General features: G+C 38.6%; 1 protein-coding gene across 2 annotated transcripts in view; it reads left to right on the plus strand.

Moving 5' to 3' along the window:
- abl1 (c-abl oncogene 1, non-receptor tyrosine kinase) overlaps positions 1–16,389 on the plus strand; it is a 76,682-nt gene that overhangs the window by 2,661 nt on the left and 57,632 nt on the right. For both annotated transcript variants that reach the window (XM_062032227.1, XM_062032230.1), the window contains exon 2: positions 4,662–4,996. In XM_062032227.1, coding sequence (XP_061888211.1) covers positions 4,870–4,996 — 127 coding nt within the window. In that variant the 5' untranslated portion in view covers positions 4,662–4,869. The remainder of the gene's footprint in view (positions 1–4,661; positions 4,997–16,389) is intronic.

Here is a 16,389-nt window from a genome sequence, read left to right on the forward strand (position 1 = left end):
TACCGTAATATCTTGTTGTAATGTTTTTTTGGTTAGTTTTTTTATGTTTTAGTGTATATGGAAAAAAACAGTACCAAAGTTGATTTCACGGTAAAAAAAAACTCAGTCTGCGGAATTTAACCGTAAAATCTACTGTCAATTTTACAGTCTACAATTTGATTGATGGATTGTTTTGAAATCATAAGTCAAGCAGATATTTAAATACAATATTTATCTTTATTTTAACAATAAATATTTTGGGAATACATGATAATATAATATTTTGATTTTGATAATATTACATTTTAAAAGATATGCATTTGCATGCAGTACATGATGTTTAATGTCAAAAGGGAAAGAAGAAATATATTTAGTAAGAAAAGATTAAGCATTTTATTAACGCATATTATTTCCAGGCTTTCACGGGCCACATAAAATAATTTGGCAGGCCAGATATGACACCTGTGAATTAGCATGTTAAGTGTGTGTGCATTTTGTAACAATAGGATTTGTTGTTTGTGTTTATGTTGCACACGGACATATTTGACTGACAGACCGAAACCATGTTGAGTGTTGCGCTACTGATGTATGCGTGTGTGTGGTGTGTATTATATAAATAAAAACGCGGCACAATGGAGTGACGTCAGACGGCAACTGGAGACCTGTCAATCACAGCGGAAGCTATCTTGCTTCAAAGTAACTTTATGGATTATTATCTTACCTCAATTTTTCACTTTTCTAAATGGATTAAGTACGTTCACCTCAAACTGACACAGCATGCGTGACTTTGAGGAACTTCTGAGGAGGAAATGTTGTTGTGGTACAAACTTTTGTGTGGTGTTGCTTCCTTATTTGTCATTATTCAAAGCTGATTGTAATGTGTAGCAGAATGTGGCAGCGCGTCATAAGTACGTCGGTCCGCTGGAAAAAAAAAGACCGATGGCAGTATCGCTAGTCCAGAATTTTCACAGTTCAGGAGTCAGGACCGACCTAAAAATGAACCTGTACAAAAAAAATACCAGTACTCTGTATACATCCCTATTTGTCCCGCAGCTAATCGCTAGAATTCCGCAAGACCCCTTTATTGTACCGTGGGTGTTTTGACTGACGCTCCCTTCTCCTACTTTAGCTAAGGAATGTAAAGTATTTGGGGCAATTTGATATTGACATTGTATATAGGTTGGGTTTTTCTTGCATTTTAGTAAAGTCATTTACAAAAGGTAAACATAGAAGGCTTATAGGCTATTAGTAGCTAGCGGCTACACAACAGCTAGGTACGTGTCTTTAATTGAACAATATTGCAGTCTAAAACAAGGCATTTGTCACTATAAACAATGATCAAATCATTATAGTTGCAGAGAACGTACACATACAAAGTATTCAATGCATAAGCGTATCAGAAAATATACAGTAACAAACGTGACCGCATCATTCAACTTACTGCATCATAAGCTTAACTTAATGAAATATTGTGGCCACTAAGTAGTAATGTGGCCACTAAGTGTCGTCCAAAAGGAATTACCTCTCCACTTCAACTTAAAGACAGTATAATTAACTAGATGAGGCAATTCCTGAAGGAATTGCGTGTGAATGCTCCAATGCTGAAGTTGAACTGAAATGCTGATAGAATGTAGTATGGATATTAAAATAGTTGCAATGTTGAATAGTTAGAATTTCCAGGAAAAACTGAATTTGGTTTGGAACTTGGGAAAGTCCAGGATGAGTGGAATATTTTGAAGTTGGAACGGTTTGAATCAGATAAAAAATGTGGGAGTTGTGAAACCTGGAAAAAATGTCCCATTCATTTCAATGGGAATTTCATTGAATTTTGGGAAAACTTTGAAAATGCTAAGAAATTTGCATTTTCTGTATAATGGATGGTGTTGGGATTTTTCAAAACGGTCAAGAAATGTTGAAGTAGTAACATTTTTAATTGAGAAACGGTATTACGGAATTCCTGGAATTACTAATAGAAAAAACGGGAAATTTTCCAGTTAAAAAACCAGCTTAGTTTTTTTGTCCTGATTAAGAGGAATGTTTTGACGGTGGAATGGTTGAAGTGGGTTGAAAAATGTGGAGGGAGTAGTCGCCAGAAGAAGGGTGAAAATAGGGTTTGAAAAACCAGGAATTCTGGGAATTCCTGGAATTCTTTTGAACTTGGAACAATTATAGTTTAAATGTCCAGGATGAGTGGAATATGTTGAAGGTGAAATGGTTTGAATTGGTTGAAACATGTGGAAATGGTTAAAGTTTGAAAAATGGCCAATTCATTTTGAATTGGAAAAATGTCCCGGAAAACAGGGAATTCTGGGAATTTTTGGAATATATCAAGGGAAAGCCCCCGATTCCCGAATAGGCTGAACAGTTTGAAGTTGGAACGGTTTGAATCGGATGAAAAATGTGGAAGGTAGAGCGCGTCAAAATCTGGTGAAGAAGAAAAACCATATGTGTGAATGCTCCAAAGCATTCACACAATAATACATAAGTTAGTGTTTTTTAAACCCACCATTGTTCTCTGTATGAATAATTTCACTTGATCAAGCTTTTTCTAACATTCCACCTTCAGTGTTTCCCATAAACTGCCAAGATACCTGTGGCGGTGGGGGCGTGGCTATGGGCGTGGTCACCGTGACATCATCGAGTAATTTGCATAATTTACTACAATGAAATAATTTTCTCTAAAAAGGCTCAAAAAATGTATACTTACTAATTAATAATAACAGTTTTGTTTTAAACGTCTATCCATCCATCCATCCATCCATCCATCCATTTTACAATATAATTACAACACTTTATGTGCATATTTATATACAGATTTGAACAATAAGTTATTCACTGAAATATATTTATTAATTGTGGTTCTTACAAAAAATATATCTTATAAAAATATAAAAGCTAAAATGTCTCTTAAAGCTCTGCCCCTTTAATTAGTGCATACTAAATAATTTAACTTTAGCCTACTACTACAACCATATTATTTACCAGCAACATAAAGTGAAACAGAGGCAGAGGTGTCCTGCCACAGTCAGTAACAAATAAACAGAAAACAGTAGTGGTGGTAGATAGACACAAAGCTTCATCAAACATCTGATCCACTGAACAAAGAGCTCCAAAAATCTTGATCCTACACTTCTCTTTTGTAAAGTAAATCTGAACAGCCGATATGGGCATCTACATCAACTATATGATTTGCCTGAGAAGCTTGACAGGACACAAAAAAATAAAAATATATATATATTTTTTTGTGGCGGCCTTAATTCTTTCGTGGCGGGCCGCCACAAATAAATGAATGTGTGGGAAACACTGACCTTACAAATGCAAATATGTCTAATTCTTGATGATATCGTAACAGATCAATATCGGTATCGGCTAATACCCTTGGCTCCAATATCGGTATCGTATTGGAAGTGAAAGCTTTATCCAGACGCCACTATCAAAAGTAGCAGAAATGACTCTCAAATGATGATAGAGAGCAGGTTTATATCACTTGTCCAACCACAGACATGAACACAAATGATAGTTGGTATCAAAAGTGAGCATTATCATGTTTGTTATGGCGGCTTGTTTGATACAGCTCTTCTGGAGGTGTGCACTGATCTGCATAATAACAACTCGACTGCTTTCTATTTGTGGCTTTCTTCCGACGCTTCTTTTTGTTAGGGCCTTCAGACGGACGGGTCAGGGGCCCACAGCAACACCCGCTGCCTGTTGAGAGTGATACGTGCTGTCATGTCAGTTTGTCAAAGAATTAAGATTTCCCAGTTAGTTTTTTCGACAATTCTTGAACGCACCACATTTATGTGATATGAAAACAACAATACCACATCTTTAAGGGGAACTTCACGTTTTTTCACAATCATTAGCATTATACAAAATATATATATATAGATCTTTATGTATTCTAACATGTAAAAATCGTCTCGTTTTAGGTAGCTAGTGGGAGCAATCAATTCTACCGCTAAATCACTTTAAAAATGCATTCAAAACCCGTCACCAATACTTTATTCACGTTCCGTAACCTGTATAATAACCAAGCTGTAGCGACATTGTCATTGTAAGAGCGAACACGGAGGAACTCTCTTTCTAGCGTAGTGACACATCGGCATGCTTCGGTATTAGCTGTAAACGCTAACTACAGCAAGAAATAAGCTAGCTTCCACGTCAACAGGAAACGCGTTTGAGTTTTTAATGCGAAACACAATTCGATAGGACCCCAATCTGTACTGACTGCTCGCGATTGACGTAATGGGCACCCCTGTCTTCGAGGGCTTTGAAGGCTACAATGGTGACTCCCATTAGCCGCATTTTCCAAGTGTTTTTTTTTTTAATAATCTTTAAAATCCTAATAAAAATTAAAAAAAGACCTGTGTTCTTGTCTCTCATAATGATTGTAAACGATAGGCAAAATGACAAAAAAAAGTGCAGTTCCCCTTTAATGAATCCACCAATTGACATGTTTCACCCTTTTGAGAGCCTCTGCGTTTTAGTCCGCAAAAGCCTATTTCCTTTTTAAAAAAATAGTATCTCATAAAGGGGTCTAACATTTACTCCTCCTCCTGCTCCGTCTTCTTATTCTCTGACTTACAGTCTCATTATAATGTGTTTATAAGCAAAGGGCAGAATGAATATACTGTGTGGGAAACACTGAATATTAAAAATAACAATCCTGTATTTCCTCCCAGATTCCTGTGAAACACCCCAAATTCTATTAATGCACGATAAAAGGAGCCACACTGCAGTCGTACCAATCTGCACCCCTGACGCTCCGGGAGGAAGCCAAGGAAAAGGACTCCTCCTGGTTTCCCTCTTCTCAAACGCTTCAACCGTCGGACGGCGTGCGACCCAATCCAGCTTGGCGCGGTCCCGGCTGCGGCCTGGCATCCTGCCCTTATGGGGCAGCAGCCGGGGAAGTTTGTAGGGGACCAGAGGAGACCCAGTCTGCCGGCCTTCATCAAGGGGGTGAAGAGGGAGTCGACGCGCCACGGGAACCAGCCCTGCAATGTGTTTGCTGTGCACGGTAAGAACCAAGCGCCACCTTGAAGGCCGTTTCAATTGTTCACCTGTTTTGTGTCCTCCATTGATAGCGCTGCAGAACCTTGTGTTTGCCAAACGACAAAATAACAATGATCTTTCCCATGATCAAACTGTCACCATCCAAAATCTTGTTTACTGTTGATCAGTATCAGACGATTGTCATGAAAAAGTATGTGATCGCCACTGCTGATTAATGCCTTTTAATTCCGAACAGAAAAGCAGATCCCCTCTGACTGACACTGTATTTATTTTTATTCCCCCGGCTGACAAGCGGCTAGCTAATTATGTGTCTCCATACACAGTGTGACGCGCCGCTCGCGTGAGCCATCACGTAATCGCCTCCATCACGCCAAATAAACTGCATTTCTTAGTATCTTAAGTATCATTATCAAGTATTATTATCACTGCAGGACGGGGCTAAACATGTTTCACGCCGAGAACAAGTCAGGAGCATGCATGCTAATGGCTTAGTTCAGTGTTTTTCAACCTTTTTTGAGCCAAGGCACATTTTTTGCGTTGAAAAAATCCAGAGGCACACCACCAGGAGAAATAATTAAAAAACTAAACTTAGTTGACAGTAAAAAGTCGTTGTCACAATTGTTGGATGATTTAGGGCTATATAAGTAAACTTTGATTGATTGATAGCTCTTGTCTCAAAGTAGGTGTACTGTCACCACCTGTCACATCACGCCGTGACTTCTTTTGAGGTTTTTTTGCTGTTTTCCTGTGTGTAGTGTGTTTGTTCTTGTCTTGCGCTCCTATTTTGGTGGCTTTTTCTCTTTTTTTTGGTATTTTCCTGCAGCAGTTTCACGTCTTCCTTTGAGCGATATTTCCCGCATCTACTTTGTTTTAGCAATCAAGGATATTTCAGTTGTTTTTACCCTTTTTTGTGGGGACATTGTTGATTGTCATGTCATGTTCGGACGTACATTGTCTTTGCTCCATAGTAAGTCTTTGCTGTTGTCCAGCATTCTGTTTTTGTTGACTTTGTAGCCAGTTCAGTTTTAGTTTGGTTCTGCATAGCCTTCCCTAAGCTTTAATGCCTTTTCTTAGGGGCACTCACCTTTTGTTTATTTTTGGTTTAAACATTAATCACCTTTTTTTTACCTGCACACTGCCTCCCGCTGTTTCTGACATCTACAAAGCAATTAGCTACCTGCTGCCACCTACTGATATGGAAGAGTATTACACGGTTACTTTGCCGCGCTCTAGACAGCACCGACACTCAACAACACATCATTTGCAGACTATAATTACTGGTTTGCAAAAAATATTTTTAACCCAAATAGGTGAAATGACATAATGTCCCACGGCACACCAGACTGTATCTCACGCCACACTAGTGTGCTGCGGCATAGTGGTTGAAAAACACTGGCTTAGTTAAACAAAAGAAAATAAATAAGTGCTTAATAAAGTTTAAGAAGTGGCAATAGATACACGTTGATATTCCCGAGAAAGTAATAAGTAGATTAATAATAGTTTATGGCAGTGATTCTCAAACTGTGGTAATCACTTGATTAAATGTTCCAACACAGTGTTACTGTTCAAACTGTGTGTAATGTTACAATGGCTAAAACTATTAAACCTACTTGTTAAATAGGGGGTAGCAGGGGGTGTATATTGTTGCGTCCCGGAAGAGTTAGTGCTGCAAGGGGTTCTGGGTATTTGTTCTGTTGTATTTATGTTGTGTTACGGTGTGGATGTTCTCCCGAAATGTGTTTGTCATTCTTGTTTGGTGTGGGTTCGCAGTGTGGCGCATATTTGTAACAGTGTTAAAGTTGTTTATATGTCCACCCTCAGTGTGACCTGTATGGCTGTTGACCAAGTATGCCTTGCATTTACTTGTGTGTGTGAAAAGCCGTAGATATTATGTGATTGGGCCGGCACGCAAAAGCAGTGCCTTTAAGGTTTATTGGCTGTACTTCTCCCTGCGTCCGTGTACCACTCCGTACAGCGGCGTTTTAAAAAGTCATACATTTTACTTTTGGAAACCGGTACCGATAATTTCCGATATCACATTTTAAAGCATTTATCGGTCGATATTATCGGACATCTCTAGAAACATACATACTGTATAGCATTGTAATGTAATGTATTCTTCACTGAGCGAACGTAGCTAAACCTGATTATAGCATACTCTTGTTATTGAATTCAAATACAAAAGCACAAGTTGTTTTGTCACTCCCCCTAGACAAGCAGACTTCACGCCATAAATAGGCTGGCTTCGCTACACATTCTAAGATAAAGCAAATGACTCAATCAGCTGCAGACGTAGCAGCTGTAAGTTTGACCATTGTGTTGCAGTGATTGCGTTCATTGTGAAGGCTTCCATGATGAAATGCAAACATCACATTGTCAGTCTGGTTTGTTTTATGATGACGTGTGATAAACTGCAGCCGCTGTGTTTATATTTGTCTACCTTGTATCCCTGCAATGTAATTAATTACGGGTTTAGTTTTGAGAGGCACTCAATTTACATAGTCGGCATGAAAACCAAGCTTAACCCCAAGTTCGCAGCTAAGCGTGCAAATGTTTTCAAAGTTCTATTTTGAGACTATAAACTTGTCCATACATCTAAAAAGTTGTCATTATTGCTGTCGCAGGAGTCGTTTAAAAGCAAAGTCGAGCATGAAGCTGATCCACCAAGGGTGTTTTGTTGCTGTTTGTAAATCTGTTGATTGAAGTCACTCTGCAGTCATTGCTTGATTGCATTAGCACAGCCTGTTCATTGATCCTGTGGCTGAGAATGCCTTAGAGCTGGTGAGAAAGTGAAGATGTTGCGTAACGCCGCCGGTTTCAACACGTATGGGCAGCTCACAGTTTTAGTATAATAAAAGAAAATCCCAGGGCACTTGTGAGTGAAAGTGTGCGCCTTGTGACTGATGCTATTGTGCAGACCGTGCTCAGACTGGATGCTCTTGAGAAAAAATATCCTAAGTGGCTCTCAGTATAATGTGGCGATCCTGTAAAACCGGGCCAGATCCGGAATTATCTATGGCCTAATATCTATGATATTTGATTTTGATTAGATTTTGATTAAGGATCCCCATTAGCTGGTTGCCACAACAACCCACTAGTCTTCCTGGGGTCCACAAACTCAATACAATTACAAGTAAAAGCATATAATTATAACTACACAATACAGAAAAAAATACAAGCATCAATAAGAAAACAAGCAAACAATTTACAGTCACAGAATAATGCTTACCATATAAATATAACTACACAATACAAAACCAAACAAAAATCATCAACAAGCAAACTAATTTACACACTCAGATAAAATATTACTTTCCTTTTAAAAACCTGTTTACTTTCAATGCCAGTGAGAATTCGAGGCAGGTTATTCCAGAGCGATACAGACCTATAAATAAAAGATTTCCACAAAGCATTCTTCCTGGGACGAGGGAGTACAAAATGCCCCTCACTAGACGCCCTGGTATTATGATTATGTATAGTGCTACTGTAAACTATTTGGGCCATGAGAAAAGCAGGAGTTTTACTACCGGTTACTGATTTGAACAATATTAGAGTATTAGCTGACAACCTGTTCTTTTGATTAGCATTAGAAGCGGCCCGCAGGCCACAGCCGCTTGTTTTGCACGCACCAATACTCCATCAACGTTGGTGCAAGGAATTTTCTAAATGTGGTCCCAGGGACCCCATCAAGTCATAAAAATGGGGTTCCAGGGACCCCATCAAGTCATAAAAATGCAGTAAATTTTTGGGGTCCCACTTTTTTGTAACCGTTTTTGAAAACAAATGATAAATGTAAGCATTATCCTGTTATATCTCACATTCTATATTGTGTTTTGGAAAAAGGTTGTCATAAACGTTACTTAATTCATTGGAAAAAAAAAAAATACAAAAGAAAACAATTTTTTATGCATATGTAAATGTATTCAGTTATAAACATTCATTCACTTTCTTTGTTCCTTCATGGATCTAAACTTTACCGCTGCCGGTATTTTTTCCTATATTTTTACTGTAATATTTTTGGCCAAAGTAAGACAAAGAAAACAATCTGAAGTTGTCTTTATTTTCTAGTTTTAATGCCATGATTTTAATAGTCCGGCACGCGTGTGCACAGATTTTCCTCCATGCGGCCCCTGAACTAAAATGAGTTTGACACCCCTGCTGTAATACAATCGTTACCTCGGGTTTTTATGTTTTTTTGTGACATTTGGTAGGTTGTGCATTGCACAGAAAACAAAGTTAAAATGTGAAGTGAGTCCATCAATGGCAAATTAATGACACATTTTTGCATGTAATGCACAATATAACCGAGGTATGCCATGTAAGATTTTCACCATAGTGACACAAATACAGTGTCACCTTCTCATGTTTTTTATGTGGACCTTTATTTACCTTACTTACCCACCTTCTACGATTCTAGTCACGTCCGTTGTGTCCTTGAGCAAGACACTTCACCCTTGCTCCTGATGGGTCTTTGTTAGCGCCTTGCATGGCAGCTCCCGCCATCAGTGTGTGAATGTGTGTGTGAATGGGTGAATGTGGGAATAGTGTCAAAGCGCTTTGAGTTCCTTAAAAAAAAGGTAGAAAAGCGCTATACAAGTATAACCCATATATTCTATTTTAATAATATAGTTTGTTATTTTTTTTAAAATATATTTTTTTGCAATTTGCACAAATACCCGTTTACATTTTAAATGATAAATATTGACATTAAATACCAGCGATGTGCCGATTGATCGGCTGCTGATAGGTATCGGACGATTTTCGTGATAATGTATTTGCAGATTTGTCTTTTAATGCCTATTCACAAACACCGATCGCGTTTGACTGACACTGTATTTAAAATTTTCATCTTCCGGCTATCAAGCGGCCAGCAGCTAATTATGTGTCCATACACAGTGTGGAGCTGCATGATAAGTTTCCCAGAGGGCGGGTTGAATAGACATGTGTGGAGGTTGCCCTCCAGTGGGTTCCTCGGACCACCAAACACTGTCACGAGAGCCCGGATCAGGGTTACAACACTGTTTTATTTCCATCAGGAAGTGCGCGTGTTTTGCTTTACAGCAAAAAAAAATTCTCTGTCCATGTCTCTCTCTCTCTCTCTCTCTCTCTCTCGCTCCCACAATGTGTCGTTCCAGCTGCTGCTAATAAAGGCGACAGGTGATTAGATAACAAGGACCACCTGGGCCATCCACTCACCTGTCGCTGTCTTCGAGGCCGGTCCTTGCACACCCCGTTCCGCGGCAGGCCCGCAGGCCACGCCCCCCTCCACAACATGTTTGTTTTGTTCAACTAACGAGTTGTAAGAGTTCCTTATATGTTACTTCTTCAAAACGAGAGAGCTTATTTTGGAAAGCATCTTCCGTCATGCATATACAGGTAAAAGCCAGTAAATTAGAATATTTTGAAAAACTTGATTTATTTCAGTAATTGCATGCAAAAGGTGTAACTTGTACATTATATTTATTCATTGCACACAGACTGATGCATTCAAATGTTTATTTCATTTAATTTTGATGATTTGAAGTGGCAACAAATGAAAATCCAAAATTCCGTGTGTCACAAAATTAGAATATTACTTAAGGCTAATACAAAAAAGGGATTTTTAGAAATGTTGGCCAACTGAAAAGTATGAAAATGAAAAATATGAGCATGTACAATACTCAATACTTGGTTGGAGCTCCTTTTGCCTCAATTACTGCGTTAATGCGGCGTGACCTGGAGTCGATGAGTTTCTGGCACTGCTCAGGTGTTATGAGAGCCCAGGTTGCTCTGGTAGTGGCCTTCAACTCTTCTGCGTTTTTGGGTCTGGCATTCTGCATCTTCCTTTTCACAATACCCCACAGATTTTCTATGGGGCTAAGGTCAGGGGAGTTGGCGGGCCAATTTAGAACAGAAATACCATGGTCCGTAAACCAGGCACGGGTAGATTTTGCGCTGTGTGCAGGCGCCAAGTCCTGTTGGAACTTGAAATCTCCATCTCCATAGAGCAGGTCAGCAGCAGGAAGCATGAAGTGCTCTAAAACTTGCTGGTAGACGGCTGCGTTGACCCTGGAAAAAAGAGCTGGACTGCTGCTGAGTGGTCCAAAGTAATGTTTTCTGACGAAAGCAAATTTTGCATTTCCTTTGGAAATCGAGGTCCCAGAGTCTGGAGGAAGACAGGAGAGGCACAGGATCCACGTTGCCTGAAGTCTAGTGTAAAGTTTCCACCATCAGTGATGGTTTGGGGTGCCATGTCATCTGCTGGTGTCGGTCCACTCTGTTTCCTGAGATCCAGGGTCAACGCAGCCGTCTACCAGCAAGTTTTAGAGCACTTCATGCTTCCTGCTGCTGACCTGCTCTATGGAGATGGAGATTTCAAGTTCCAACAGGACTTGGCGCCTGCACACAGCGCAAAATCTACCCGTGCCTGGTTTACGGACCATGGTATTTCTGTTCTAAATTGGCCCGCCAACTCCCCTGACCTTAGCCCCATAGAAAATCTGTGGGGTATTGTGAAAAGGAAGATGCAGAATGCCAGACCCAAAAACGCAGAAGAGTTGAAGGCCACTATCAAAGCAACCTGGGCTCTCATAACACCTGAGCAGTGCCAGAAACTCATCGACTCCAGGTCACGCCGCATTAACGCAGTAATTGAGGCAAAAGGAGCTCCAACCAAGTATTGAGTATTGTACATGCTCATATTTTTCATTTTCATACTTTTCAGTTGGCCAACATTTCTAAAAATCCCTTTTTTGTATTAGCCTTAAGTAATATTCAAATTTTGTGACACACGGAATTTTGGATTTTCATTTGTTGCCACTTCAAATCATCAAAATTAAATGAAATAAACATTTGAATGCATCAGTCTGTGTGCAATGAATAAATATAATGTACAAGTTACACCTTTTGAATGCAATTACTGAAATAAATCAAGTTTTTCAAAATATTCTAATTTACTGGCTTTTACCTGTATATAGTACAGGCCAAAATTTTGGACACACCTTATCCTCATTCAATGCGTTTTCTTTATTTTCATGACTATTTACATTGTAGATTGTCACTGAAGGTGTGTGTGGAGTTATGTACTTAACAAAAAATTTTAAAAATAACTGAAAACATATTTTATATTCCAGTTTCTTCAAAGTAGCCAGCCTTTGCTCTGATTACTGCTTTGGACACGCCTGGCATTCTCTCGATGAGCTTCAAGCACACCTGTGAAGTGAAAACCATTTCAGGTGACTACCTCTTAAAGCTCATCGAGAGAATGCCAAGAGTGTGCAAAGCAGTAATCAGAGCAAAGGGTGGCTATTTTGAAGAAACTAGAATATAAACCAGGTTTTCAGTTATTTCACCTTTTTTTTAATTAAGTACATAACTCCACATGTGTTCATTCATAGTTTTGATGCCTTCAGTGACAATCTACAATGTAAATAGTCATGAAAATAAAGAAAACACATTGAATGAGAAGGTGTGTAAAGACTTTTGGCCTGTACTGCACAATCATATTTATTTTTATAGAACCCAGTTGGAGCTGGGGAATGGTTTCTTTAATTTCCTTTGTAATTAGCTCAATTATTTTAATTGCAATAATGGCATAATGTCATCAACTGAGTGGGTGGAGCCACTGGGAGAAGACCCTTGTTGGGTTTGCGATGCTACGGTGTTAAACAATAATTTAGGATAATTTTTTAGCTAATTTTAGCTAAGGTTTATAGGTTGTTAAAATATCCCTCCATGCTTGATTGAAGACCTCAAGTTTGGTCGCACACCATTTGCTTTCCTGCTTTCTACATGATAATTTAAGAGCTCTGATTTGTTCCGTAAACTAAGGGGTACGTTAAACTAAGGCCCCTTCTACACTAAGCCGGGCTAAGGTTATCCAGGGTAAATCCCACCTAACCTTAGTGTAAAAGGGGCCTTAGGGGCCTTTTCTTAGTTTTAATGGTGCTGTATACCATCAATAGTGTTGTGCAAGGGATCATTAAAGTTGTTAGTGAGGCTGTCAATGGAGCCTACATAATTTGGGAACGGCGCCATTACCGAGAGCAGTAGGTTGGAGAGAGTCACGTCTGCTAAAGCATTGGTTATGAACAAGTCATTAACTTTACATTTTAGGATGTACTGATCAGAAATGACTTTGGTGTAAGGGAGTTCTATACCTTTTAGAGGTAGTGATAATCCTGACCAGGACTAAATCTATCATATTACCGTTACGATGAGTAGGTTCATTTATTATTTGTGTAAGACAACAACTGTCGCTGTTAGTTTGGAGCGCCACTCTCGGAGGGTCTAACGAGGTAGTTATGTGGATATTAACCTCTTAAGGCCCAAGCTGTTTGTTTACATGCTTTTTTTAATTTCTCTTTGCTATTTGGGCTTATTGGACCCTAATTAGAATAAAAACTAAGAATCATCTTTTGATATGATGTACTTAGTCCATAAGTACACATTCCATTGAATGTTATACTCTTCTGACACCACCTGATGGCAGTGTAAGTGTCCACATAAGTGGCCATAAGACCCCAATTCAGTAGTGTACACAATTTTGGAAATAAGAGCTAAAAGGTGCCGTCCATGCATGTGGCCACTAAGCCTTTAGAGGGGAACTGCACTGTTTTTTATTTTATTTTGCCTATCTTCCACAATCATTATGAAAGACATGATGACAGATGGATTTTTTTTTTGCATTCTAAATATTAATAATGTTAATAATAAATTTGATCAAAGGTCCGCTTACAATGGCAATTCTGCCTATAGAGCCCCTAAAAACATCCAAACACCTCTATTAGGGTTTTATATACATGATGTAAGTATATGTGTAATGTAGTTACAGGCACATTTACAATAACATTTAACATTTTCGTATATTGATCATTTTAGGCATACGCGGCGCATTAATTTCAAAAACGTATCACGTTTGCTTCTTTTTTTTTTCTTCATCACTGATTTCTGCTCACCGCAGACTTTATGAGAGCCAGCAAACATAATAAAACATCACTTACTGTGCAAGGTCCGCTGTCATTAGGATGCCAACTGCTAGGATGTTCATATATTCCCATTTAGATGAAAAATGTCTCATCCTGCCGAAGAAATGGGGTGGAGGGGATCGCGCTTTTCGTGTTGTTCTCGCCAGTTCCAGGTCCTAAATGGCGGTCAAAGAGTCTGAACTTGTCGGATTATATTCTCAGCCATTTACTTTCAGAGTGAGAGGCATGATTTATGATCTACAATGAACTTAAAGGGAGCAGGAAAGCAAGGAAACCGCAGACCACTCGATGACGTAAACATACAGTAGGGACACACGGAAGTGGTTACGTCGCCGCTATAAATAGTTTTTCTGCGTTAGCGATTATAACAATATCACCAATACTTGTTTAATATTCAAGTCACGAAATGTACATTTAGTATTGTTGTCGCTTTTTGAATGGTTATTTATCGGGTTTTATGGGCGGAATTGTGCAGCTCCCATTGGCTTTGTTGTAAGCGGACTTTTATTTACGTTTATTTAATATGAAGAATGCATTAAAAAAAATTTGTCCGTCATATCTTTCATAATGATTGTGAACGTTAGGCAAAATTCCCCCAATAAATGCAGTTCCCCTTTAAAATCGGTTTGATAATTATATTATCTGCACAATTCACTAGGTCAGCAACAAATTTAGAGAATTTGTTGATAAATTCTGAGTAAGGCATGGGGGGAGGTTGATTACAGCCAGGTGGAGCTGTAAAAGGGCAACCGACCTCATAGTAAGAACCTCAAGTGATTTCTATTTATTACTTAGGCTCGGGCTAAGGTTAAAGTTTACATCAGAGATTAGTGTGACCCCTCCACCCCTTTTAAGGGGATAAGCTACAAATAAACTCATATAGATATGAGGAGATACCTCTCGTTAAGTGGAAAAAATTCATCTGGTTATAAGCATGTCTGGCTAAGAATGTTGTTTCTTATGACCTCATTAACTAATAACGCTTTAAGAGGCAATGATCTGATCTTTTAAAAGCCCATGTTATAGGTAGTGGGCTGTTTGAAAATATTTTTTATAAATGGTATCCGTAGTCGTAGTAATAATAAGATTATGTCTTATCTCGCGCAGCATGTCTCAAATAACTTTGAGCACATCTAGGAAGTGATACAGTGAATCTGGAAAATACTTTTCTAGTTTCGTAAGTATCATTATCAGGTGTCATTATGACTGGAGAACAAGGCTAAAGACAGAGAGCAAGCCGGGAGCAAGCATGTTAATAGCTAAGCTAACTGCCAAGCTAGCTTGAATACCAATAAACAATACCAAGAAATGTGTGCTTAGTAAAGTTTAAGAAGTTCAGATGGAACCACTTCACAGCAGAAAGTAATTAGATTGTTACACTCGTAAGTAATAAAATAGAATAAGAAACTATTTAAAATATTCTGTTGATATTGGTAAACTGTCAATAGCACTCACCATGAATACAGTTATTAAATTTATCGGTATGGGTATCGGCTGATCTCACTCATGAATAGGGCAGCATAAAATCCTGAACAGAACATCCCTAGTTTTTAGTAACATTTCCAAAAATGTGTACAAGCATAAAAACAGGTTAACCTAGCAAACAGTAACATGCATATTAGCAACTTACTGCATAGCAATATAATGCAAACCTCACTGAGCTAACCTAGATTAACCCGCTTATAGCATGCTCTAGTTATTGACTTCAAACACAAAAGAGTTTTAGTCGCGCCTCGTACTTGCCCCGAGACAAGCCGACTTCACCCCATAAAAAGGCAGGCTTCGCAACAGATCCTAAAAAAATTCAAAAGAGTCAGATGCAGATGTTGCAGCTGTAAGTTTGATCATATTGTGAAGGCCTCCTTGATGAAATGCAAATATCACATGGTCAATATGTTTTGTTTTATGAGTTATCTTGCCAGCTATCTTGTATATACTATTAAACTGTCATTTACCATGAATCAATGAAAAAAATGGCAGTTAATACATGTTATCGGTATTGGTATCGGAGGATCTTACTCATGAATGATTGGTATTGGAATTGGCAGCATAAAAACCATAAAAACTCCCTCCTGGTTTTGGAGTATAAATATGTGGGGTTTTGGCACCAGCCGCTGGACTAGATCTGACCAGTCTAAGTCTAACTAATGAAGCCTACTCGGATGAGCGGCGAAACGTCTTCTAAAACAAACCAAACAGTCCAGTCACGATCGATTGAATGCCCTGAGATGACAATAACCTGGATGAAGGAGAACATTCATAGACACACCACAATATAATGCATATTATAAAATATATATAAAAAAAATGTATTGTGTATTTGTAAATACAAGTATGTTTTATCATTTGTTTCTTTATTTATATATGTTTTTGTTTACATTGAAAATTATTGTATGTAGGGCTGCAGCTATCAACTATTTCAGTAATCGAT

Source organism: Entelurus aequoreus, linkage group LG21, assembly GCF_033978785.1.
Source record: "Entelurus aequoreus isolate RoL-2023_Sb linkage group LG21, RoL_Eaeq_v1.1, whole genome shotgun sequence".
Classification (NCBI taxonomy): Eukaryota; Metazoa; Chordata; class Actinopteri; order Syngnathiformes; family Syngnathidae; genus Entelurus; species Entelurus aequoreus.